Genomic DNA, 27,342 nt, shown 5'->3' on the forward strand with positions numbered 1-27,342 from the left:
AGGGCAAAGTCAAAAATAAAAACATGGAAATGAGAAATGGGTCTTGGCAAATTGCATTAAAAGACTAGATTTTAATTAGTAATTATTAAGGGTTCAGAAAGGAGTTTTAATATGGGAATTTCTCATCTTGGTTTTCAAAATTATAATTTGGTATTTTTGAGGCTCAGACTAGTACAAAAAAATGTATTTGGGGCAAGAGGTTCTAAGAGAGGAAACTCAGCCTTGGAAGGGAGATCAGAGATCCTTGAGAAGAACTCATCGAAACAGGAGAGTCACTTAGTTTGCCATCTGGGAATTTCCTATTTTAACTAATTATTATTGTTCAATACTTTCTAAGTTCTCTAGTTCCACAATGCTGAAGGGCTACAAACACTCCTTTTGCAGTCTGCGGTGAGCACCATGGGGCAAAACTCCAGGTCCCTCACCCTTGGTATTGTTCCGCTTCTCATTCTTAAGAAGGGAATTGTGTTGGCTTTTCAGAAGAATAAAAGCATCTCCCTTGCGGAATATGGCACTAGTTTCTTCAATACATTTCTATCTGGCATCTCACAGACAATGCAAATGCAAGATACTAGAATAGATTTGTTTTTCTTTATAAGAACAAAAGATAATGATGCCACTCTAACCTGTTTTTGTAATCCTAATTAATTCTCACCTCACAACAGATGGAAAACATACTGAACATCTCATGATCTTTTGTCTTAGACTTTGATAAGAAACTACCCCCCTCCCCCGATTTCACCTTCTTCTCCTATGATTCCTGTGACAGCTGTGTTAGTGAAGTTAGATTTCCAGGAAGTTTTGATTCCAGAAATGAAAAATTCCCAACATCCATGACCAACAATATGGGAATGAAAATTTTCAATTTATAGCAAACATGTTACAAATTAACAAGAGCTCTGGATCCCAATACTAAGGTTAAAAAATAATTATTTTTGAAGAACAATAGGAAACATATCTATGCATTTGTATATCTCTATCTGTATGTTGCAATAGACTCTATAAGATAAGATAAATAAGGTAGTACTAAGCAATGGTATGTTCTAAATCTTTTCTAACCTCAAGTTTTTAATGAAACCCCAACTCTCAGATTTAGAGCACGTGACAATTTCCTCTTCAATGAGAAGTTTGAAGTTACTTGATAGGGCTCATTTCCCAACACTTCTCAGTATCAACACCTACTCTTTCGGCCTTTCTCCAGAAGAAATTGTTTATACTCAATGCTAAGGGTAGTTTCTATACTTATACTTTCTATCTCATCCCCCTCACCTTCTCCTGGATCTTATTGCTTCAAATTCACTTTTTCCACGAATATTCAGTTATACTCTTCCTACTAGTTCCTTCCCATTTTCAAGTCTCTCCAATCCTAGACTCTCCAAAGCTTCCCTTGACTTCTGTTCATCTCTCTCCACCCTTTCCTGCCAGAAGTCTCTATAAAGATGTCAACAAAGAGTCAGGAAGTCCAATATTTCTCAGCTAATATCTGTAATCCTGAGCAAGTCACTTATCCTCTGTCTGTCTCAGTTTCCTCATCTGCAAAATGGAAATTAATAATAACACCTACCTCCTAGGGTTGTTATGAGAATAAAATGAAAGAATTTTTTTAGTATTTTGAAAATTTTAAAGTCCTTATAGAAATGCTCGATATTATTATTCCTATAATTAATAACGATAATAAAGTGAGGCATACCTGTACCTGATAAAAATTAAAACCTTTTTTCTTTCAGCTATTATTTTCCTCTTTGATTTTCTTAATCCTTGTCCATCCTATATAGTCTATCTATATAGTTAGCAAATATAGACCAGAAGAAACATGTAGTCTCTATCTGATGGGTACAAGTGAGAGTGAGGAAACTCATTTTGGTATGCCAGACTCTGGACTCAGATTCCAACTCTGACACATAAACTACATGACCTTGTACAAGGCACTGTCCCTCTCTTCGTCTCAGTTTCCTCATCTGTAAAACCAGGGAGTTACACTAAAAGATTCCCTAAGATCTTTTTCAATTTTATGATTATGATCCTTTGATTGACCTTGCCTTTTGCCAGTAGCCCAATGGATATGAGCAATATTTACTTAGAAGTGAGATAGAAAGAGCATTGAATTGAATTCCAAGTCCTTTACTTACTACCTGTGGGATTTAAGCAAGTGATTTTTTTCTTCCATGTTTTCTTTTCTTTTTTTTTTATCTGTAAAATACGGGAGTTAGATTCTGCATCCTCCTATAGTAAGACTTCTTTTTAGGCTCCAGTTTTTCATAAGACCTTTCTGGAAAACTTACCTTTCTATGTCCTTTTGGGACATAGTCATCTGTAGGACATTCTTTTTTGATTCTTGATTCTTGAGTTAGGGTTCATGGAGCTCTTGTATGCTTGTATGGAGACACATTTAGGGGCTTAGGGGAAGAGCTTGAGTTTCTCCCTCAAGTCTTATGCAAATGACTTCAATGCAGAGGCTTATAGGCAACCTCCATGATCATATTTAGATCAGTTTGGAAACAACTAACTTCTAAATTAAGAAGAGCTGGTAAATTTGTAATCAGGTTGAACTATGAAGCAAAGAATCCCAGTGTCAGCCAGGACCTCAGAGACCAAAGAGTTCAAATCTACATGATTTGGAAGTATTTAACCTCTCTGGTCTTTGATCTCATCATCTGTAAAATGGGGAGGAAGGACTATATGACTTCTTAGAATTTTTGAACTCTAAAATGGTAACCCAATGGTCTCTTCAATGTCTGTCCCTGACAAGTGATTCTCCAGTCTTTCCTAGAAGGCTTCTGGCTGAAAATGCCTTGTATCAACTACAATTCATCTTCCTATCACTTCTCTATATCTCCTACTTGTGACTTTTTTGGTAAGCAGTTCTGATCTATTTCCCACAAGGTAGTTTTTCAAATTAATTAAGACATTTATTCTGTCCTCCCCTCTAGCTCTTCTCCTCCTGGTTTCCCATTTCTTATGATCTTCATATGACCAATGTTGATACTAATGGGATTTGTGAACTCACCTTCCTTCATTCTCTGCTTTCCACATGAAATAAATTGTGCTGTTCTCTTAGTCACTTAGATTTTGCAACAGGCTTTCAGTGTTTTTGAAGTCTTGGTGAATCTCATTGCCCTGGGGCACCTCCCATAATTTACAGGTCTATTTCTTTCATAAGCTGCAGAGTGCCTTTTATGTCCATATTTAGAACAGTCAGAAAAAGCTGTGTAAAGGGTTACATCAATATATTTATGTAGGAAAAACAAAAAAATAGATCTGAGACACAAAAGATTTGGAAATAAATGTTCAGGAAACAGATTATTAATGTTTATTCAACTCCTCCAGATACAGCAACTCAGCACTCAACTACAGATCCAAAGGAAGGGGGGATAGAAGACTATGGCACCACAGACCAATCTCCTATGGCCACTCGTAAGAAAAAAGCTTTCAATCCCTTTCCCATGCTTTAGTAGCCAGTCTTCCTGCTTTATCTATTCCTTCAGCTTTGCTTGGTGTTAGATCATGGTGGAGGAATAGAGCCGTCAGGCAACCTTACTTCTAGGGGAGATTTTCAATTTTGCATGTTGTTGGTCTGAATTTGGTGGATGCTTCAACTGTCTACTTTGCTTTTGGTGAATTGGGTATAGTCTCCTGGTTGTTTTTCTGTCATATTCTTTATGCTCAAGAACCAATGACTTTGGGTGAATAATTTTGGAATACACGATTGCATGCCTCAATTCTCTAAGGATTGGCTTCTTTATGAAAAAAACTTGATTCAACTATGAGAATGGTTTTCAAATATTTCTATCTGGTTACTTCCATTTTTATTGGGATCCAAACCTGTAATTTCATCTGTGTTGAGAACTCTTGGTGTGGCTTCCACCAAAGTAGATTGGCATCTCAGGGTTTTAGAGAGTTGCCTGGGGCATACTAAGTCATTAAGTGACCCGCCTACCATTACATATCCAATATTTCTGAGACAAGATCTGATCTCAGGTCTTTCTAACTCTAAGTCTTGCCTCTATGCATAAATTCATAATACCTTATCTACTAGACAGAATTCCTCCAAAAAAAAAAAAGGAAAGGGATGAAGGAAGATATGAAAGCAAAGAAGGAGAGAAGAAAGAAAAGAATGAAAGAGAGAAGGAAGGAAGGGAGGGAGGGAGGGAGCAAAGAGAGAGGAAGAAAAATGAAAGGAAGAAGGAAGAAAGGAAGGAAAGAAAGACAGAAAGAAAGAGAAGAGAGAAAGAGAAAGAAAGGAAGGAGAGAGAGCAAGAAAAAAGAAAGGAAGAAAGGAAGGAAAGACAGAGAAAAGGAGAGGAAGGAAGGAAGGGAGGAAGGAAGGGAGGGAGGGAGGAAGGAAGAAAGGAAGGAAGGAAGGAAGGAAGGAAGGAAGGAAGGAAGGAAGGAAGGAAGGAAGGAAGGAAGGAAGGAAAGGAAGTCCTTGCTATGGAGAAAAGACAAGTATTCATGCTTTTTTTTGTTTTTGGAGGGATGGAGCAGATGCTTTTAAACAAGAAAGCAGCTGGTAGATAATCATGGGATTGTAAAAATCCAACCAGCTTGGGTCCAGGGTAGGAAGATCACCAAGTGCTATTATTTGGCAAATTTAAAAGTCAAGGTCATGGAGACAAATAAAGTAAATCATACAACACTACCATAAAAGATCTGTGCAGAGACAAACTTGCCTCACTGGCACCTCGTAGCTCCAGACACTGTCCAAGAGCCACACCCAAAGTCATTCATAATTCATTTCCAAAACAAGGAAAGAAATTCATTCAATTCAATAAACATTTATTGAGAAATTTAATCCAACAAAACATTCATAATGCCTACTGTGTGCCAAAGAGTCAGTAAGGCAAATAAACCTTTCCTAAATACTTTTTTATCTGGGAATTCAGAGAAAGGCAAAATCATCAACCCTTCCCCTCAAAGAGCTTACATTCAAATTAAACATAAGTAAATACAAATAAGATGTATACTGAGTAAGTGGGAGGCAATCCCCCAGAGGTGCTGGTGGCTGGGGTGGGGGGACTGGGAAAATCTTCACATAAAAGCTGTGATTTGAACTGTGTCTGGCAGGAAGCTAGGGAAACCCGACACTGTCCTAAGTACTGGGCTTATAAGGACAAAGGAAAAACCTCCCTTTCCTTTCCTTTGGAGGGAAGAGGAAAGAATTATATTTCCAAAATAATTTAAAGATAATTATTTGAGGAAAGTGTGCGTATTAAATCCTCTAGAGATGAGGAAGGACTTTCTCTTAAAAGAAGTGACACTTGAAGTGATTTTTAATGAGTAAGATCTGACCTCAGGTCTTGACTCCAAAGCTAGGTTTTATGGAGAAATTCATAATACGAATCGGCTAGTAATGAGTAGGGAATGTATTATAGGTATGGTGGGTAAACTATGGAAAGACCCAGAAGCATGGAAATGTAATGCAAATTTGGGGTCAGCTAAATTTGAGGGTCAATCAGCTAAATTATCTGGAAATCAGGGTGGATGAAGGGGAGTAATGTGTAATTGATTAGCAAACACTTCCTGCCCCTGTTAAATTCTACTTGAGCCCAATAACTGGTTTGGAGAGTCACTCGTATGAAATGCCTCTCCATTCCACCCCTGGCCTATTGCACATAAAATGGCGATTATGTCTTAACCATGACCTTCCTTCATTTTGGTTTTCATTTCAGGAACTTTTTCCATCTCCTTAGATCAGGGAAAATCAGGATCAAAATCGCTTTTCTAATTTGAATAATTGGCATTAATTTTCTTATTAGGCTATGTGTATCTCTTCTGCCTAGAAATTTAGAATATCTTTCAATAGACTATAAGTTTCTTAAGGGCAGGAATTGTTTCATTTTTTATCCTTATATCTCCAGTACCTTGCACTGTAGGTATGACATATAGGAGAAGAGAGAGGAGAGGAATATTAATGAATTTTTCAAATTTTGTATGGTTGGTGGCTCAGGATAATGGTGATATATTAATAATAACAGCACTAATAAGAACAAATATTTATACAGCACTTTAAAGTTTGGAAAATTTTCTAAATATTAGCTTATTTGATCTTTATAACCAGCCTGGGAGGGAAGATTATTATTATCCATGTTTTTTTAATGAGGAAGCTGAAGTACGCAAAAGTCAAATGAGTTGTCTAGAGTCATATAGTTAGTAAGGATCAGTGCCTTTCACAGAAAAGCACAAAGAAAATGTCTCTCAAAGTTATTTCAGATAAACTCTAATTCTCACCTGATATGGACACACAGAGATAAGGGCCCTGTCTTTGGTCCACATCCAGGGATAAGATTTGAAACACAAGAGGAGAGCTGACCGGTGACCACTTGATGGTGGCTGTGGAAGGAGGTTCCTGAACCATGTGTTTCTGTGTATTAAATCCATCTGAAGTTCACATAAATTAATTATGCTTGAGAGTTCTCTTCCTCTCTTGTGGTTATTTGGCATCTATGACTGCTATGGGGTGTTTGTGTCCGTTACAGTCTTGCTTCCTGAATGCAGCAATACCTTCTTGACTGTTGGCAGGAACTGTGTTTCATCATACCTTGGATCCCTTTCCTGTTTTCCTTGGTGGTGGTTGGTTTTCTTGTGTGTTTTCTGTGATCAGGGCCAGGGCTGATTCAGGGTAGATGATATGGGTTGGAGGTGGGAGTTGGGGTAGAACTCACTCTACAACTGTTCAGTACTGAAGAATTAAGTTGTTGGGGAAATGAGAGGTCTAATGCATATTTTCAACAAGCAGTGGTTTCAATCTTGCCTATCTTTTCTTCCTCACCTCTGGGACATCTGTGTCTGCATTTTTTAAGAAGAATTATACCAAAGTTTCCAATTGACTCTGAATTTATCCCTTATCTTAGCAGAACAGAATCATCCTCAGAGCACCTCCAGACCGCATACAGGTTTGGAAGATGACTACTTGTACTCCACAGCTCCTTCTCCAACATCTCTCAGTAAGAATGACAACTTCTAATGGATTTACTCAGTGAATTCATTACTTTGGTTTCAGTAATTAATCAATAGAAAGCATGAGAAGTGTCCATGATGGAGGAACCAGTATAATCAACTGGTCATCATATTGCTATGGGAGCTGGTGGTATCTTGTGATGGAGGTGCTTCTGGTGATGGTTCTCTGCTTTTTCTGCTTATTGCCTCCTAGGTAAAATATTTCTCTTAAATGGAAGGGTTGATTTCCCATCCATTAATCTCTCATGCCACTGTAGTTTTTGCAATAGTGAATAGTTTATTTTTCATTTAGAATGATCTCAAAGTCATAATTACATTGTATTTTCTCTGCCTCTTAAGTGAATTCTCTTTCTGGTTTCCAACATGACCTGTATTCCAGCTATGTTTGTCATCATAAATCGAAGGTGACAATAGCCTGTGTTTCAAAAATAATATTTTCATCCAAAGGAGAGAACAATTTGATAAGCAACACTGGATTCTTACAGTCCTCCATGGCTGAATCCAAAATGCAGAAATGCATTCAAGACATGGTTGCTTAAAAAAAATTAAAATTAAATTTTTTAAAAAAGATATAGTTGCTTTTTTTGATGCCATCCTATGTCCACTTCTTAAAGACAGTGTGGTAGAGTGATTATAGTACTGGGTATGGAATCAGAAAGACCTAATTTCAAATCACTTCTAACCATGAGACCCTGGGCTATTACTTAGCCTGTATGTTTCAGACAGATCCTTGGGATAATTTTAGTAAGTTCAAAATGGGATGTGATTTGCTTGGGTGGAAAAAGTTCCATAATGGGAATCCCATCTTAATGAAACCACAATTTTTCTCATATATTCTCCCTCAATGTCATTAAGAGAATTTGTTGTTGTTTCGTTGTGAATGACTGTTCAGGATCCCATTTGGCATTTCCTTGTCAAAGATGCTGCAGTGGTTTGCCATTTGCTTCTCTAGCTCAGTTTACAGATGAGTGAGGCAAGTTACAAGAATTGCCCAGGGTCATACAACTAGGAAGTATCTTGAGGCCAAATTTGAACTTAGAAAAGCAAATCTGATTCCAAGCCTAGTGCTATATCTACCTAGCTGTCCCTCATTAAAAGAATACTGAAATAGAATTCAATTGTAATCTAGATGTGGTGCTTTATCTGGTTCAAAGATCAAAACTCCAGCAAATTAAATGATATTTGAACACACAGACTAGAGGATGCAACTACTTCTCCTTCTGACCCTGATAAACCCATGATCTTAATTATGTGTTCATCTGAATCCCATCTACTTAGCACTGGTCAAGATACTTATAACATACTGACCCAGGAAGGCCACTTGCTCTCTGGTCTTTTGTTCCCTTGCCAATGGCCTTAATAAGAAAGTTTGATCCAGAACTTAAGAATTCTGTGCATGGGGTAGTGGTCTTACAGAGGTTGAGGTTACAACTGATTCCACCTTGCAGCAGATAAAGATGATGGATTAGAAGATGGAAGACTTCCTGAAGATTCAACTATTGTCGGAGATTCTTCTGATCATTTTCCAGATACAAATGCGAACACAGCCCACTCCTCGGTAACCCCCTTGAGTACTGAGTTGCCAGTAGTTACTGAGTCAACTATTCTGGGAGGTTTTACTTCTGATAATGCACATAATCCTTCAGGTAATTTCCTTTATCTTCAGAGATTCTCTTAACCTTTTTTTTTTTTATGTCATGAACTCTTATGGAAGTTTGATCAAGTCTTTGGATCTCTTCTCAAAACAATGTTTTAAAATGCATAAAACAAAACACATGATTGCAAAGGAAACCAATTATATTAAAGTATAGTCTGTCTATCTATCTATCTATCTATCTATCTATCTATCTATCTATCTATCATCTATCTATCTATCTTTAAAGTTTACAGACTCAAGGTTAAGGGGCCCTGCTCTAAGGATCCTGCATATAATGGTTATAATTAGATTATGATTAAACCTTGTGAAATCAGAGGAGGACTTTGATATCTTAGGTTGAAACTGAGTCATTTCAAATGCTTACTTTTGCTGCTTATTAGAAATGTTGAATAGTTTGATTTCTCTCAACTTTTATTTCCCCTTCTATAAAAAGGGAATAATAATCCTCATGCCACTTACTTCCTAGTCTGGTTTATGAGATGGGGTTCTCTCGAAAACTCTGTAGAAATGCATGCTTAAGTTGATCACCAATCAGTTCAATCATACAAGATTTCCTTTCTTAACCCTTGAGAGCCATTTTGGTGTCTTTGTGTTGACCCTGTGATACACACTTCCTTTTCTCTCTTGATTCTTTCTGACTTCACTCTACATGAAACTGTGGTTCTGCCTCCAAAGAGTCTTCCCTTTGTGGTGGCGGCAAATAGATTATTAGTATTTTTGGTGGTGGGCTAGTGTGTCAATCTTTTTTTTTTTTTTTGGTGATGGTGGATCTCATGAGCATTTCTGAAAGATCTGCATTGTGTCTTACTAATTAGAGGTTTTCATCTCTGTTAAGTGATTCAGCAAAAACAAAACAAAACAAAACAAAACAAAAACCCCACAATAAAAGACTTAGCTGATGTTCAAGTCTAGTGCCATCTACTTCCTTTCCTGTCTTGCTGCTCAGTTCTCAATGAGAGACTAACTGAAGAAAAGGAGAATGAAAGTGTGAAAGCAGATTTGGGAAATTAAAGAATTGACCCAAGCCCCCAATATTGGGTGAAATTCTCCTTTCCAAAGTTTTTGCTCATCCAACATTTGAAACATTTTTACCTCCTTCAGGGCAGGGACTAATTTACTTTTGTCTCTCTATCCCTAGAAGCTTGTACTTTAATTAAGACAGAGTGGGCTCAATAGATGTCTACTAACCAATTGAGAAGTTAAGAGGTTGTACCTTTAGGATAAGATGAACCACCAAAACAAGTTAGGATTCATCTTTAGCCCTTTGCCTTGCCACTGGTTGATATACTTTCCATTAAAAAACTAAAATTGGGCAGCTAGATGATGAAGTGGAGAGAGAGCACTGGCCCTGGAAGTCAGGAGGACTTGAGTTCAAGTGTGGCCTCAGACACTTAATACTTAGCCATGTGAGCTTGGGCAAGTCACTTAACCCCATTGCCTTGGGGAAAAAAAATTGCAGTGACTTTTTATTACTGGTTATTATTTTTGGAAATTCATCTGGAATTAATTGATTTTCTCTAGAACCAGCCAGAGAGTTGGATCTTTCTTATTCAGGGTAGGGGAGCAGGGTGGTCATTTGTCAATTTGTATCTTAGTTTGCATTTTTTAAATGATCATTTAAATAGAAATACAGAATCAATATTGTGTAATTGTTCCCAGATGGAATGCTTACTCATAAATGTTCACATACTGTGATCATTGCCCAACCACATTTATTCATCATTGTTGTCTGGAGTGGTGTGAAGAGTTTTATAGAGAAGTTTTATAGAGAAGAATTGCTAACAAAGCCTTGAATTCTGGATCCTGGTTCAGTGATCAAAATCACTCTCATGCAAAACCCATTTCTTCCAATAGTTTGTCCTTCTAAGAGGGCAAAGTAAGGAAGTTGTGATGTTAATGGCTACATTTCTGTGAATTTTAAATTTTTAATAGATTTGACTAATGACAACTATAGCAATGATGCCCTTTGGGACAATTTGTACCCAAGATACAATGGAAACTTGGTTTTCTTCAGAATGATAAAAACCAATCTATGAGGAAATAATTTTTTAAGTGTCTACTATGAGTCAGTCACTTTCCTAGATCCTGGGAATAAAAATAAAGAAATATTTATTAAGCATTTTGAATGGGCCAAATACTGTCCTAGGTGTAAAATAGTCCCTGTGCTTAATAAGCTCATAGTTTTTCAAGGTAAACACCACACATACATACATACATACACAGATGGAAATAAATATATCTATTCTCAAATTTCCCTGGACATACAAATAGTGATGATAGGAGTTGCCACGTGATTCATATTGATAACTAATAAGTCAATCAAATATGTTTTTAACAAATATTATATGTCAGACACTGTTCTAGAACAAAAAGTAGTAGCTATTTTATGAAGCCTGTAATCCTCCCCAATCCAAAAGTAAATGTTATTTGGGTATAATTCAATTTTTTCTTAGTAACCCCCCATCTAATATAGTGCATGATCCTTTTATGATTTTTAATAGAGCTATCATTTCATTAATATTGGAATGTTCCAGTGCAGAATGGCAGCTTCTTTGTCAAAGAGCAGGGACTAAATAAATGCTTGCTGATTAATTACTATGTTTAAGGCACCAAGAAGCCAAGAAAAAGAAGGGGGGGGGGGAGGCAGGAAAATCCTTGCCTTCCAGGATTTTGGCAATCTACGGGGATGACACAGTGTGTTCTCTGAGGGTCATTGTTTTATGATTAAACAATAATTCTAGTATGATATTGGGAGATGTAGCCTATGAAGTTGTTGCCTATATCCCAAAATGCTTTGGACCAAAGATTCTGATTCTTACAACCCATGTGTCTGTCAATCTTTGTCTCAGAGCTCTTGGGCATGAATTGTTTTCAGATTTCTCTAGTATATTATTAAAGTACTGATGGGGAAAGACTAAATTTTGATCCTGACCTTTATGTTTCATAATATTGTTTTCAACTAATTGTTATAGAAATCAATACCAAAGTCCCTCACCTTCAATTCAGTAATCAAATATTCATTAAACCTGGGCTTAAACTCTTGACTTAGCTCTATGACTGCTCACCTTCCTCGATTTTCCCCTCCCTTTAATAAGTGTTTGATTCATTCATTTATTTGTTGGATTATTTATTTATATGTTCCTAACTTTGAGATGGTAATGCTAATTAGACACTATTGATTATTCTAATGCCTTTTTATATGGTAATTTCCAATAGAGATCTGACCTTCCATTACGCCAATCTTCTCAAATTGAGTCACACAATCTTCTGATGGGTTGGGGACAAAAATGCTTGTAAGGGGTGGTGGTTGGGTTTCCATTAAGGATACTCTTGCTGTCTGATTTTTCTAAATTTTGATTTCATAAAACTTAAATCCACTCACCTGGTGGACTGGAAAATGAGGAATGAGTGATCATGACTAACCATTTCCAGTGAGTCTAGAAGTCAAACAATAGAGGAGGGTTCAAGGGATGTTTTAAATACAAATGACTGAATTGTGATTAATTGATCTTGACAGATGGTGATCATTCACGTCCTGGTCAACCCCGTCGGCCTGCTGGTACAGGTGACTTTCTACTGCCTCCATCATTTGCTAGCAACACTAACAGCAAATAGCAATAGTTCCTATTTTCATAAAGCCTCCAGGGTTTGCAAGGCATGGCTGCAGGAGATAGTGGAAAAACTGGTCATTGAAGTCAAAGTGGGACTAGGAATGGGTTCAAGTTCTGTTTTGTTCCTTAGTATCTGTGTGATAATAGGGGAGACAGTGAACATCTCCAGGCCTTGGTTTCCTGATCTATAAAATTTGGTACTTGTACTAGAAGACTTCTAAGGTCCCTTCCAGTTCCAAATTCTATAAACCTATGAACTTAGCAACTCTAGGCATGTTTTTCTCAGAGCTGAATGAAGATAGTTATCTCTGCTATAGCATTATCTCTCCTCCTAGAGATTGTATTTCCCAAATTTCAGACTCAAGGGCCCCTGATTGGAAAACCTGCTTTCCCAGATGATCTCCTATAACTTGACTTTGTTGGTCTCCTGGGTATGAAGCAACACCTGTTTTTGTCTCTTCCCTTATCTCTGTTCTTGCCTCAAGTGAAAGTCAATTGGGTGGGAGTCATCCTCTGTTCTGGTCTGTTCCTTTCTCTCTGCAAGCACCCATTGTTCAGCTTTGAGGTTTTCACTTGGCTGAATACACACCCTGAGATCTTTCCTTGCCAGAGGCAGTTGTTTTGAAAAACAAAATGGTGAGATTAGGCCCCATTAATTTCCTCCTCTCTTTCAAATATCAAAGGCTAACCTGAGTCAGAGAGACTCTGAGAAGAGCCAGTGAGTTTTTCTTGCATTCTAGAACACCCTACAGATGAAAGCTTGCAAATGATGTGGAAAATTTCAGGGGAGTAAAAGCTACTGACTTGCAGATTGTATAAAAGCCTAACTCTAGAGCTGGAATAGTCTCAAACCCACTTTAGGCGATTTCCTTGGTTTCTCATCAGATGACTTTTGAACTCTATGTTGAGTTTTCTCATACTGGCAAATAATTGTCCATTAAAGGGGAAGGCATATGAATTGAATGAGGCATATGAAAGGATAAGGAGGTAGAAAATGAAATTTGGATTTGGATCCACTTTTTTCGGAATATATCTCACAAGATTTTCTCCATTCTACTGAATTTCCTAGTTGTTTTCTTGAAAGAAAATGCTTGTTGATGTCTTCTTTTACTTCTAGAACTGTCGTCTTAGGATATAAAAACATCTAAAAACAAACAAACAAACGAGGGGGAAACCCAGTGAATCTTTTCTTATAATTAAAAAAAAAAGCTTAGGGGCAGCTAACAATGCAGTGAATAGAGCAACCCTCTGAAGTCAAGAGGACCTGAGTTCAAATCCATTCTCAGACACTTCATACTTATTAATTGTGTCCTTGGATAAGTCACTTAATTCCATTGCCTCACCAAAAAAAAAGTTAAGCAAAAACCATCCAATAGAATGACCACATATGTCAGTTTTACAACATTTTGCACCTCTATGTGTAGGACCAGAAGCGTGTGTTTCAGCATTGGTTCTCCTTAAACAGAATAATCAGAAGACTCTAACTGCAGATCAGAAAAGGAATATATTTGTTCTTCTCAAGAAGAGCATGAATTACAGCTCTGGGAGGCATGCAGACCTCTTTTATCTTAGTCCCTCAGTCCCAACCTCCTGGCCCATTAAGTAATGGCTGGATAGTTGGGCTCACAATCTTTCTGTGAGTATCTAGCCTATTGGTAGAAAGCATTTTTAAGCCCTATTTGCATAATTATTCAGATTCAGTTTTTATCCTATCAAAGAGAGATAATTCTGTATCCTCCCATATTTGAGAGTCAATCAGCACAGTGCTATATAATCTTTCTTACCACCTGACCTTGGGAAAGGGGAAACTTGGCAAGTCTTGCTGATGGAGTTTGGGAAAAAGGAAGAGTTCATTGAAATCATGAGGCAGGCTGCACTCAGTTATAGTCCCACTTATCCAGTGACCCACCTCTCAAATGAAATCAAAGTTTTTGCTACCCACTACAAGCAGATTGGATGCTATAGAAATCACAACAAATCCAAGCTGGAAAAGAATTTGAAATATTAAAACATAAATCTCTTGTTTTGACTTGTGTCTTATAGTAAGAAAGTTGTATTTCAGAAACAAAGTGGAGGATTCAATGGGAATTTGACAAATCTGCTAAATTGTAGATACAAAAACAAAACAAAAAATAGCCTCTGCCCTTAAAAAGAGAACATGTACTAAGTAGATGAGAGAGAAGCATTGGGTATGCCAGTAAGGATTGATTGATTGAAAATTACTGAAGGAGAAAACAAGATAACTGTGTGTGTGTGTGTGTGTGTGTGTGTGTGTGTGTGTGTGTGTGTGTGTGATCAATGTCAGCAATCAAGGTCTGACACTTAGTAGAAGCATAATAAATATTTGATTGATTTATTGGCCAAGGAAGATTTCATGGAGGAGACACAAACCTGAGTGTTGATGGAAGAAAGTGTGGAGCCCAGAATGAGATAAATTCCATGTACAAGTTGGGGTGGGCTTCATGAATCTATGGAAATGGGTTCGATGAAGAGTTGAGGACAAGGAACAATTGCTCAGTATTTGGTAGAATTAGTGGCTGTCCTTTATACGTGAAGAGGGCCAAAATCACCATTTTGAGCTTTTAAAAAATTCATATATTTTATAATATTTTGATTTAATTTAACTATATTTAAACTACATTCAATATATTTATATCAATTATTATTTTTTCAAATTTTAATTAGAATATATTTATTATATATCATATGTAAATACAATATATAATAAATTATATTTAAATGATATACTTAATATTTATTATATTGATATTAATTACATTAGCAATATATTTATTACATTTATCATATCTTTGTTTCCTCTGAAGAAGGGAAGGAGGAGGAAAGGGAATCAGTATTTATTAAGACTCTACCGTATGCTAGACATCACACTAAACACTTTAAAAAATCTCTTTTGATACTCACAATAACCCTGGGAATTATTATTATCTTCATTTTACATATGAGGAGACTGAGGCAAACAGAGGTTAAGTGACTTGCTTGGGTCACACAACTAGTATGAGAGGCTGGATTTGAACTTGGGTCTTTCTGATTTCATGTCTAGTGCTCTCTGCCCCTTGGCATCCTCTACCTGCCTCCAAGGAATAGATTGGATTGTGTGTTTAACACTCTTGCAAGATCCAGGGCAAAGTAAGAAAATCCAGACAGTCACTTTTCTCAAGAAGCTTACACTTAATTGGGGGAGGTGCCAGATAAGAGGAGGGATGGTGCTTGTGCTCAATTCAATACATTTGGAAGGGCCAGGGCAATACTTAGACAGGGTTGGTCTCAGGGAAGATGCCGAGGCCCAGAGGCTGTAGCAGAGCAGTGGCGCCATCATTAATTACCATCATCATGGCTACTAGTGACATAAACTAATTCTTTAAAATTTGCAAAGAATTTCACGTATTGACTTGTTTTGTCATCATCATCATATCCCTGGGATATAGTTTCTATTATGATTATTATCCCCATTTTGAAGATCAGGAAACCGAGGCTGAAGGAGGCTAAATTTCTTAGGCAAACCTTGAATTCCTACCTTTCTGACTTTAAATCTAACACTCCATCCATTAGAAATAAATGTCTCGTCTGGGCAGCCAGATGGTGCGGTGGATAGAGCACCAACCTGGAATCAGGAGGACCTGAGTTCAAATCCAACCTCAAACACTTAACAATTACTTAGCTGTATGCCCTTGGGCAAGTCACTTAACCCCATTGCCTCGCAAGAAAAATAAAATTAATAGAAAGGAGGAGCTTCAAATTGGACTCTGGAGGATCTGGGTTCAAAACCCAATTCTGTTATTTGTTACTTGTAGGATCTTGGGTCACGAGAGTTACCTTCCTCTGGAGCCCTTGGTTTCATCATCTGTAAAATGAGTTAAGGGGGCAGCTAGGTTGCTCAGTGGATAGAGCACTGGCCCTAAAGTCAGGAGGACCTGAATTTAAATCTGACCTCAGACACTTAATAATTATCTGGCTGTGTGACCTTGGGAAAGTCACTTAACCCCATTGCCTTGCAAAAACAAACCAAAAAAAATGAGTTAGCTAAATTAGCTGACCCCTAAGGTCCCTTCCAGTTCTGACATTCTAGGACTACATTTATACATTGAATTGACTGAAATAACAAAGTTGGAGTTTTAGGAAGAGGGGGAAGAAAAGTAATTGGAGGAAGCACTATGGTCTATGGTCTAATGCTTCTAGAATTCCCCAGAGGATCCTGGGTGCAATTGAGAGTTTTTCTTCTTTTGCTAGGAAGAGGGAATGCTGTCTCAAAAAGTTCAGTGTTAATTAAACTGAAAGCAAAGGAAATAGTTATGCTTGGGGAGATATTACCTCAGATGGGATACCCCAAATCTATCAGTATTTTTAGTGTGATCTCCGTAAAATAGTAAAAGGTTAGCTTTTTTTCTTGTATGGTCTGGGATGAGTTCATGGTCAAGGAAGAATGCCTTGATGACTGTTTTCATGGGTGTGAAGGTAAAATGCTTCTTTTTCTTTTCTAGAACTTACAACTTCATCCCCTGATGGAAACAGAGAACCGTCTGAACAAATTCCTAACCAGAAACGGAGGCCCAAAATTCCAGGTAAGCTCCAGCTTAGAGAAGGCAGATTCTCTTATGAAGAGCCTCACAAAACCTCTCAGTCTTGATGGATCACAGAAGGGATGATTGAAAAGGTTTATATAAGACTGATCACTAAGGCTCATTCTTATTGTCTTTCAAATCTGTGAGAAAGGGAAGCAAAGTTGGTTCCTTTATAGCTAGATGGCCCAATTTCTTCCTCTGAACTTGTGGATGATGTAAGTCATATGGTCTCAGATGGACACATAAGGGATGAAAATATTTCTTTCCTTCCCCAATGAGCCCAGATTGACTTATGATCAAACTCAACCCCTGAAAACACCAGAAAGTCATTACAGTGCCATCATCATTGCAAGTGTCATCCTAGGTGTGAGCCAGTCGGCAAGAGATTGTAGAAGACACTGATGGGACCAGATCTGGAAAAATTTGCCCATAGCCATAATTTTGACAAATATATTTATTCAGGCAACATTAGCATAAACTGAGAGGGTGGGAGAATTAAAAGCTGTTTTTGGAACTATTCAGAGAATGGATTTTCTTGATTTCTCTCTGTCATCCCAAGGTTTACTCATACTTAGAAAAAATAGATTGGGGGTGAGATGTTTGCAGTGGTTAATGATGTGGTTTAGAGTATTGAATTAGAGGTGTTATGATAGTGTGCATACAGGGCTTGCTATGTTTTCAGGAGGAACTGGGTCCAAGCTCAGCCTCTGCCACACCCTAGCTATGTGACCCCCCTTGACAAACCACTTAGCCTCTGGGAGCCATAGACTACTCTAAGACCATAAAGAGTGGATGACTTGTTGGTCTGTCTTGCTGGAGGGAGTTTTCATACTGGAACTTTCCTTCAGCATTTGCATGATAGGTCAGGAATTTTAATCTGGTTCAGGTTCTAATTCAAGTTTTTCTCATTGGGATTTAATTGGTCTTAAGATTTGATCTAACCATCCTCTTTGAGTGCAATTGAGAGTTTTAGACAGGGAAGGTCTCAGGGAAGATGACAAGGCTGAAACTATGGCTCTTTAGGACAAGGGGTCTTAAGGATTTTTGTGTGACATAGACCCCTTTCAGAGATTTCTCAGAATATTTTTAAAAATTCATAATTGAAAGAAATACTGAATTTTAGTGAAAGGTTAGTAAGCATTTTTTTCTTGTCCAAGTTCATGGACCTCTTGAAATCTCTCCATGGATCAACCCCTTGAGGGCTCATAACTCGCTCTACTGGGAAAAACTAAAGAAGATAGTGACATTTCTCCCAGTAGTATCAGTTTGTCTGAACTCAGCCAGAAGTCAGAGCCCCTCAAGGGTTTGGGGGTGGTAAGCACATTATATTGTTTAAAGAAATAATTCACCATGACTTGGGCATTCAGTGAGTCATGTACATGTCAGTGCAAGAGAAAGAGACAAAAATTTTTTTTAAAAAGGACCAAGCTTAAGGCTACCCCTACCCTTTCCCCACAACCTCCCTGACTGCCTCCTAAAAATCTTGACCCCTTTCTCTCCTATCCCTCCCCAAGACATCTTTAAAGAAAAGAATAAAAGAAGAAATCTTTCATGATTATTTTTTACTGAGTTGGTATTCTAATTAATCTGATCTGTTAGTTACTGAGCATTTAGCAATCACCTACCAGGTGGTGCTGCTAGGCCCTGGGAACAGTAATACAAATGGTGAGACAGTTCCTACTCTCAAGGAGTTTGCTTTCTAACGAGGAAAGATCAATGGCTATAAAGATGGAGGACCTGGGATCCTATACCACATCTAAACACATAATGTTTTCTTTAATGAATAAGTATTGAGGCAGCTAGGGGCTACTGCCGATAGAGCACCAGCCTATAAGACAGAAGAACCTGAGTTCAAATCCAGTTGAGATATTTACTGGCAATGTGACTCTGGACAAGTCACTTAAACCGTGTTGCCTCAAAATTTAAAAAAATAGTTAATAAGCATTTATTTCCTCTCTTCTTTTTTCTCTCCGGTAGAAGAATTGTGCATAGTGAGAAAAAAAAGACTCCTACGCTGACTGTGTCCAAAAACATATATCAGTAGTCTGTATAGATCATCCGGGGTCCATTACCTCTCTGGAGAGCAGTGACCTTGAGGAAGTCATTTCCTCTCATCAGTGTTGAAAAAGACTCCTACACTGACCATGTCCAAAAAGTGTATCTCATTCTATATATCTCATCCTGAATCTATTACATACTCTTTGGAGGTCAATGCCCTTGAGCAAGTCATTTCCTTTCATTTGTGTAAATTGGGGGATTGTACTAAATGACCTCCTGTGTTTCTTTCAGCTAAAGAGCTATAATCTATCCAATCTCTGAGCCCTTAAGACCTGGGAAACCTCCTGGCCAATGGAAAAATTAAACGAATGGTGTGTCTGCTCAATTTAATCCAGTTTACAAACCAAAGCTTGTTATAATTTGCCTTCAGAGGGGGCAGTTAGATGGTGCAGTGGATAAAGCACCAGCCCTGGAGTCAGGAGTACCTGGGTTCAAATCCGGCCTCAGACACTTAATAATGACCTAGCTGTGTGGCCTTGGCCAAGCCACTTAACCCCGTTTGCCTTGCAAAAACCTAAAAAAAAAAAAAAATAATAATAATAATAATTTGCCTTCAGATAAGAGAATGCATAGAAAGTTTCTTTGAAATACTAGATCACAACCCCTAGCATCACCGGTCTCTCTTAGCCCCTGTCATATTACAGAGGATCTTGTTAAATTTGATGAGGTGAGGTCCATTTCAAGCCCATCCTAACTCACACTTGTGTCTTGGCTCACCTCACCAGAATGGCTGATTATTCTCTCTGCTCTCTTGGCCCTGGCTCTGATCCTGGCCGTCTGCATCGCTGTCAACAGCCGGAGAAGGTAAGGCACTCCGTCATTTTTTCACTTTGTGGAGGGACTTGTCATTCAATGACCTATTTTAAAGGCTTCTGTCTTGAAGGAAAGGAAAAATTTTGAATTCTTAAATTTTTAAAAAAAAATTCTTAAAGGATACTTTAGTGGGCAAGAAGGGCATTATTTCTAAATCAAATGACTTGAGATGTTGCTGGAATGATTGAAGTTTGAGAGAAGGGAGAACTTCCCTGTGGCGTAAGACTGTGAAATGCTCGCAGATTCCCGAGTCTCTTATCCTAGAGAGATTTTGGATAAACATCTCTAAAGAAGCTAGAAATGTTCTCAGTGGCGCAGATGGTCTAGGCTAGATGATGATCTACTTGTAATACCACTACTACTAAAGATGATGATACAAAAGTTAGCATTTATATAGTTCTTTAAAATCTAAGAGCTTGGGGCGGCTAGGTGGTGCAGTGGATAGAACACCGGCCCTGGAATCAGCAGTACCTGAGTTCAAATTCGGCCTCAGACACTTCATAATTACCTAGCTGTGTGACCTTGGGCAAGTCACTTATCCCCATTGCCTTGCCACCCCCCCCAAAATAAAATAAAATTTAAGAGCTATCTCATTTTATTCTCACAACCTGGGAAATTAGATGCTTTTCCATTCTATGGAAAAATTGAGGCAAACAGAGGTTGAGTGACTTTCCTTGGGTCTCACAGCTAGGGTTGCATTTGGATCTGGTCTTCTTCACTCCATGCCCATTGCTCTATCCACTGTGCTACCTTTAAGATGAATGGGATTTAGGACAAGTCACTTTAACTCCTTGGGCCTCAGTTTCCTCATCTATAAAATGATCTTGGACTAGATGAGCTCCAAATCCACACACTTTTGAAAGGAGCTATATCACTTATGTTTGGTCATTAGAGAATGAAAGGGGGGGGGGTAAGTGGGAGAAGGGTTAGAAAGAATGCTAGACTTGAAATCTGTGAGACCTGAGTTCAGATCTTGGAGAAGTCATGAAGTGTCTCTTGTAGCTCTATTTCCTCATCTATAAAATAAGGACAATATTGCTTTCATTACTTACCTGATGGGGATTGATTGTGGTGGGGAAGTATTTTGTAAATACTTTTGATTAGCCAATTGGCTAATCAATCACTCAATAATTATTAATTGGCTACTACTATGAGGCAGTTAAGTGGATAAATGGAGTCAGAAAGACCCCAATTCAAGTCTGACCAAAGACATTCACTAGCTGTCTGAGCCTAGATAAGTCTTTTAACCACTGCCTGCCTCAGTTTACTCATTGGCAAAATGGGGATGATCATAGAACTTATGTCTCATGGTTGTTGTGAGAGTGAGAGGAGAAAATATTTGTAAAACACTTTACAAACCCTGAGTCACTGTATGAGAACTGGCTATTAATATTTATCAGATACTGTGCCAGGGGAGACAATGACTAATACAGATATGAGGTAAACCCTATCCTCAAGTAGTTTTGAATTAGAAGAAAGCAAAACTGGTTTAAACACACACACACACACACACACACACACACACACACACACACACACACACACCCCTCCTAGAGAGAAATGAAGATATGGAGAGGAAGTGTTTGGATGGATAAACAAGAAATCATGATCCTTTTTTTTTTAACAGAGTTATTTTGAAAAATTAGATTTCTCATTGTTTGAACCCTAGCCACTGGCCAAATTCTCAGGGTATGTGGTCTCTACTCCTGCTCAGGTTTCAGCAAGCCATTCTCTGCTGGCATTAGGAAAGGAGTGGCAGAGCTGAAGTGCTGAGCATGTGGTCAAGTTCAAGGGTGACCTCCATCCCAAGGGTTCCTTAGAACAGCTGGTGGCTGCTCATTATGGAAGGAGAAATCAGGACTCCACTGCTATTGTGTCTGAGAGAGAGAGAGAGAGAGAGAGAGAGAGAGAGAGAGAGAGAGAGAGAGATGGAGAGACAGAGAGACAGGGAGAGACAGAGGGAGAGAGATGGAGGTAGAGAGGGAAAAGGAGAAAGGGGAAAAAGGAAGAGAGACAGAGACAGAGAGAGAGACAGAGAGAGAGAGAGAGAGAGAGAGAGAGAGAGAGAGAGAGAGAGAGAGAGAGAGAGAGAGAGGAAGAGAGACAGAGGGAGAGAGATGGAGGTATAGAGGGAAAAGGAGAAAGGGAGAGAGAAAGGGAAAAAAGGGAGAGAGAGGAGGGGAGGGGAAGACCTCCCCTTTGTTTCTTTCCCGGTCCTCCAAATGAAGTCATTTGTCATGGCAACCGACAAACAGAGATAGGCTGGATCCTGGGCAACTTGCTGGGAATGGGGCCGCCTGGGTGCTGTGAATTACCATGTACTTGATAATTGAGAACAGATTTGCCATTGTAACCGAAGGGCAGTTAACAGAGTTGGCTGGGTGAGTCTATAGAAGCTCAACTCCCTTCTAAAAGGACCCAGCTCCTTATCATTCTTTTTTTTTTTTTAATGGCTTCTCTCTTTCTCTCTGTTTTCTGTGTTTCTGTCCGTCTCTCTGTATCTCCTCTTCTCTCTCGTTATGTCTCTGCCTCTCCTCCTCCCTCTTTCTCCCTGTCTGTCCTTCTCCCATTCTCTCTCTCCCTCTCTCCCTTTAGGCCTTTCCCTCTCTCCTCCTCCTTCTCTCCCTCTCTTCTTCTCTCCCTCTCCCTCTCTCCCTTTAGGCCTTTCCCTCTCTCCTCCTTCTCTCCCTCTCTTCTTCTCTCCCTCTCCCTCTCTCCCTTTAGGTCTTTTCCTCTTTCCCTCTCTCCTTCTTGGGTCTTTCCCTTTCTTCTCTCTTTCCAGGTTTTTCCTTCTCTTCTCTCCTCTAGGTCTTTCTTACTGGCTGGGGTCTTCATATTCTAGTCAACACAGAAGAGTCAGTCTCATTTCAGTTCCCTGACTGGGGATTGACTGAGCTTTAATAGACCTCAATAATCCTTTTTGTATCTGAGATGAATTTTCTAGATTCTTGGTCTTCGAGCTAGAAGAAATCTCAAAAGACTAGCTAGTCCAAAGTCATCCACTAAAGCTCCCTGATTTTACAGATCAGAAAAGTCAATGCTTTTTCCATTGTTCATCAGTCAACAAACACATAATAAGCTAAGTGCTGATGTTTCCTCATCTTCCTCTCACACCCCTTGATGGTCGGATTCCCAGAAGCCAAGAAGACTGGTTATCTAGTTAGTGGTTACAGTTTCTCATCTCTAATGGAGGAATTCATTCCACTCAACAGTTATTTAGTAATTGTGAAGTACCATGCTAAGCATTGGAGATCCAAAGATCAAAATAAAGCAATCCTAACCTTCAAGGGAAGGATATAATAGACACAATTAAGTATAATTGGAGACCATGAGGAAACAAATATACAATGCTATCCACCTCGTATGCACGGAACAGTGTTTTTCTTTTTTACCATTTTAAAATTTTTATTTAAGGCAATGGGGTTAAGTGACTTGCCTGAGGCACACAGCTAGGTAATCATTAAGGGTCTGAAGTTGGATTTGAACTCAGGTCCTCCTAACTCTAGGACCAGTGTTCTCTCCACTGCACCACCAAGCTTCCCCCAATCTTTTACATGAGAAAGAAGAAGCATAGTGGTAGTAGTAGTAGTAGTAGTAGTAGTAGTAGTAGTAGTAGTAGTAGTAGTAGTAGCAGTAGCAGTAGTAGTAGTAGTAGTAGTAGTAGTAGTAGTAGTAGTAGTAGTAGTAATACCATAGTAGTCAGTGAAGTGTGGCAACAAGATGTACTCTACAGGGGGACAAGATACAGGTCTTTCCCTTTACACAGGGCAGTTGTTTGTGACGGCACTTTGAAAAGGATGCTGTGACACAACAGAATACATGCTAAGTTGAAGAGTCACAGGATCTAGGTTCAAATCCTGAATCAGATACTTATTCACTATGGAAATCCTGGATTACATCTCTCTTCACTCCAGTGTGCTTGTCTATAAAATGCTAACAACCCCTTGGTTCCCAGGAACACTCTATAAAGCTGAGACCATAATATGGTACAATGATGAGTGTTGGATTTGAAGCCCACAAGGATCTGAGTTCAAATCTGGACTTTGCCATTTACCGCCTCAAGCAAGTCACTTGGCAAGACCCATTTTTCTAATCTGCAAAATGATGATATTGGATGGTTGTTCAGTCATTTCAGTTGTGTCTGACTCTACCTGACCTCATTTGGGGTTTTCTTAACAAAAATGGTGGGATAGTTTGATATTTCTTTAAACACCTCATTTTACAGATGAGGAAACTGAGACAAACAGGCTCAAATGACTTGCCCAAGGTCACAGAATTAGCAAGTGTCTAAGGCCAGATTTGAACTTAGTTCATTTGCCCTTACTGTATCACAGTACCACTAGCTGCCAGTTTTTGATCTATGTTATCAAGGCTGAGTGAGTGGTATTTACATTAAAAATCTTCTATTTAGAGTAACTTACCAACCTTGTGTAAATGACTCTTGTTTGAAAAAATGAAATGCAGTTTTATCACTTCTATGTACACATAGTTACTTGAATTGGACTAGAAGTTGGGGCAATGGTAGAACAAGTGGCTCTCACTCCTTGGTTGCCCTCTCTCCTGGACTGCCCTCTCTTCAGATCCACAGATCTCTTATGTTAATTTTCTTTTGACTAGGTGTGGACAAAAGAAGAAACTGGTGATTAACAGTGGTAATGGAGCCGTGGATGACAAGAAGACCCCTGGACTGAATGGTGATGCCAGCAAGTCTCAGGAGATGGTACATCTGGTGAACAAAGAGTCATCTGATGGCCAAATAGGACAAGACGAGTGTATGACGGCTGATGAGACCCGGAACCTGCAGAACGTGGATATGAAGATTGGAGTATAAGACCAGCCAGGCCTGCTTGTCAAATGAGAGTTGGGGACATCACCATTACGTGGAACTGGGACTAACTCCCATGCAAAGTGCTACTGATAGTCATGTTGGCTTTTTGAAAATCAATTTTTTTTTCTTATTCTTTGGGTTTTGTTTTTGTCCTTAGGTTGTTTTTTTAAGTCAAACCCAAGTTACCAAAATCAACATTGTTGAATATGAATTTGATGATACCAGTTCCTGCCAGGAGGGCTCCCATCAGCTGTGGTTTGTTGTGGGGGGGCTGCTAGCTTGAACAAAGATACATTTCATCTTTTCCTACCCTTCTATTCATTTCTATCCCCTTCCACTCTCTCCCATCTCCTTCAATCTCTCCACCTCCGTTCTACCTTCAGAATCTTTGCAAATAACATTTCCTAAGTGTAAAGAGGTTCAAAGGGAAGGGAGATGAATGATTCGAAGGAAAAATCAAAGCGAAACCAGGCAAGTCTTATTGGGCAGGGATGGGAACACTACTCCCAATATTCTAGGTGATTTAAGTTTTCACAGATGTTCTGGTTACCCATCCACATAAGGCCTGCCACTCTGGAAAGTTGCTAAGGCTCATGGGCCATGCCTGGAGGGTGAAGCTATTTATCTCTAATAAACTATTTAACTCTGTTTTGACAAGCCCAGCCCCGGAGGTCCATTGATCAGAATGCATTTGTTAGAGAAGAAAAAAAAGGCTAAATATCTGTATTTAGGTCACCAGACTCATCTATGCTATTCTCCTTTAGTAAAGCTCTCCCTGGGTAGATCAGAAGGCCAACCAAAGCTATCCCTGAATCTTCTTACAAGTAGCATCCATAAACTCAGACAAATCTCATAAGAAATCAAAAAAGATATCAGTATTGTTTCTCTGAGGTCTAAGAAGCCCTACTCTCCCAGAACTGTAATTTTCAGAGGCTTGGCACTCATTAATGTCCTAATTCCCACCAATTCTGTTACCTGAAGGTAACTTTAAAATGCCATGAAATAGATATGACATACCACTTGCTGAGGTGACAGGCAGGGGATTGCCAGCTCATTTGATGCTCTTTTTGAACCCTGACCCAGGAAAATCAATCAACCCTTGCCCCTTCACCCTCAGAACAGAACAAGAGGATGAAAAGGAAAGAGGATGTAAATAGTCACTATCCAACTTGGAAAATGGAACAGGGTTTTTTAATTTTAATTGTTTGCTTGGGGGGAGGGGTGGGGGTGGAAAAGGGGAAGGGATCCTGTGCAAGTGCTTTTTATTAGTGTATTTATTTTTATTTTAACAAGACAGTGGAATCCATTTTGCCCATGGCAGGTCAGAGTTGTTTCAGGTTTACATTATAAACAGAGTCAGAGTTGTCCTGAAAAGTCATCTTGCCAAACCTTCCCTGTCCCATTTTACAGAGGAGAAGGTAAATTGGCTTGCTTAGAACCCTGAAAGAGTTAATGGCTCTTTCCTCCATTCTTGGTCCTAGGAAGACTCCAAATCCATGTATCACTTAGCTCCCTAAGTCTGTCCTGGCTCCCTTCTCCTCTTCCATGGCTCCCAGCAGCTGAAATAGATTTTCACAACTTCTCAAGTCCACTTAAAATGAGCCACCAAATTCATAACGTGGGTCTATAAAAGCAAATCCTCTTTTTGTGTCCTGGTGCCAATGGAGCCATGTGGCAGGGAGAAAATTGGTTCCTACTCTATTCATTAAGCAACATTTATGAGACAAAGAAACTTTCAGTACAAATGTCAGTTAGGGCCTTATTCACAAAATGCCTACTCTAAATAAGTCTTCTTTGGCAGATAAATAAAGGATAAGATGACCAGTCCCATACTAGGGACTTGGGAAAACATTCTTTTTTTACTTCTCCTGCCTCTCTCATGGGTCCAGACCCAACTCTAGGTTATTTTCTTTTAAGTTTCTAACCAATGAAACATCATTTCATGATAAGGATGCCCTTTATTTCTCTCCTGTGATCATTCCGAAAAGCAAAAAAATGATTTTCCAGCTGCTCTGGTTGTTCTTGCATAGTTTCCATCAGATTTAGACTAATTTGACTCAAGGAACTTCAGGATGTGGGCACTTGTAGCTTAAGAATTATTCTCTAGGCTCCTAAATCCTAATTTCAATTAGTCTCTGATTTGTCAATCCTGCTCAAACTCACTGCCATCCAAACAATATGGTCAGCTAAAGTGATTTCTTTGGGGAACAGGAAAAACCTTAGTTTTTGTAGGGCAAAACTGTCTCCTGCTCAGAGAAACACACACACACACACACACACACACACACACACACACACACACACACACATACATACACACAACATTTTGTGCCCAGGTTCCAAGCTAAGGTTACAAAACTAATTTTCCAAGTTTATTCCAGAAAAGAATTTGATCCTATCATTGTTGGGAACAGTGAAGAAGATATTTTGGTGTGATAGAAAGAGGAAAAAAATTGAGGAGTAACTCTAATCTTAAAGATCTTTTTACCTTTTCTGGTCTTAACCACTGGTGGTCTGGTAAAGCTTATGGATCCCTTCTCAGAATGTTTGTTATCTAAATACAAAATAGAAAGAAAGTTCAGGAAGAGGTCAGTGAAAATAAAGATTTTCTTTTCATCTAAGCTTGTGGAGACCTATCCATAGTCCACTTGGAGATCTATGGATGCCAGATTGAGCACTTCTGATCTAGCCTCATTTCTTTTTTTGCATTTGTATCTGAAACTTCTAATATTATTCCTGGCACATTACTACTTTAAAAATGCTTGTTGTGTAGAGAAAATTGAAAGTTGGAGATGGGATGTGATTTGGTCAGGGTCAATTACAATTTAGTAAGTCTAG

The 27,342-nt window shown here is 38.8% G+C and overlaps 1 protein-coding gene across 10 annotated transcripts in view; it reads left to right on the plus strand.

Annotated features, from left to right (window-relative positions):
• CD44 (CD44 molecule (IN blood group)) overlaps positions 1-26,811 on the plus strand; it is a 91,266-nt gene extending 64,455 nt beyond the window's left edge. For 7 of the 10 annotated variants that reach the window (XM_074230468.1, XM_074230472.1, XM_074230474.1 and 4 more), the window contains 7 exons: positions 3,328-3,414; positions 6,852-6,944; positions 8,406-8,603; positions 12,132-12,179; positions 16,725-16,805; positions 19,589-19,667; positions 24,294-26,811. In XM_074230468.1, coding sequence (XP_074086569.1) covers positions 3,328-3,414; positions 6,852-6,944; positions 8,406-8,603; positions 12,132-12,179; positions 16,725-16,805; positions 19,589-19,667; positions 24,294-24,507 — 800 coding nt within the window. In that variant the 3' untranslated portion in view covers positions 24,508-26,811. The remainder of the gene's footprint in view (positions 1-3,327; positions 3,415-6,851; positions 6,945-8,405; positions 8,604-12,131; positions 12,180-16,724; positions 16,806-19,588; positions 19,668-24,293) is intronic. The other 3 variants (XM_074230470.1, XM_074230469.1, XM_074230476.1) reach the window with 3 other exon arrangements.
• Positions 26,812-27,342: the final 531 nt, after the last annotated feature.

Source organism: Macrotis lagotis, chromosome 3, assembly GCF_037893015.1.
Source record: "Macrotis lagotis isolate mMagLag1 chromosome 3, bilby.v1.9.chrom.fasta, whole genome shotgun sequence".
In the NCBI taxonomy this organism is placed as follows: Eukaryota; Metazoa; Chordata; class Mammalia; order Peramelemorphia; family Peramelidae; genus Macrotis; species Macrotis lagotis.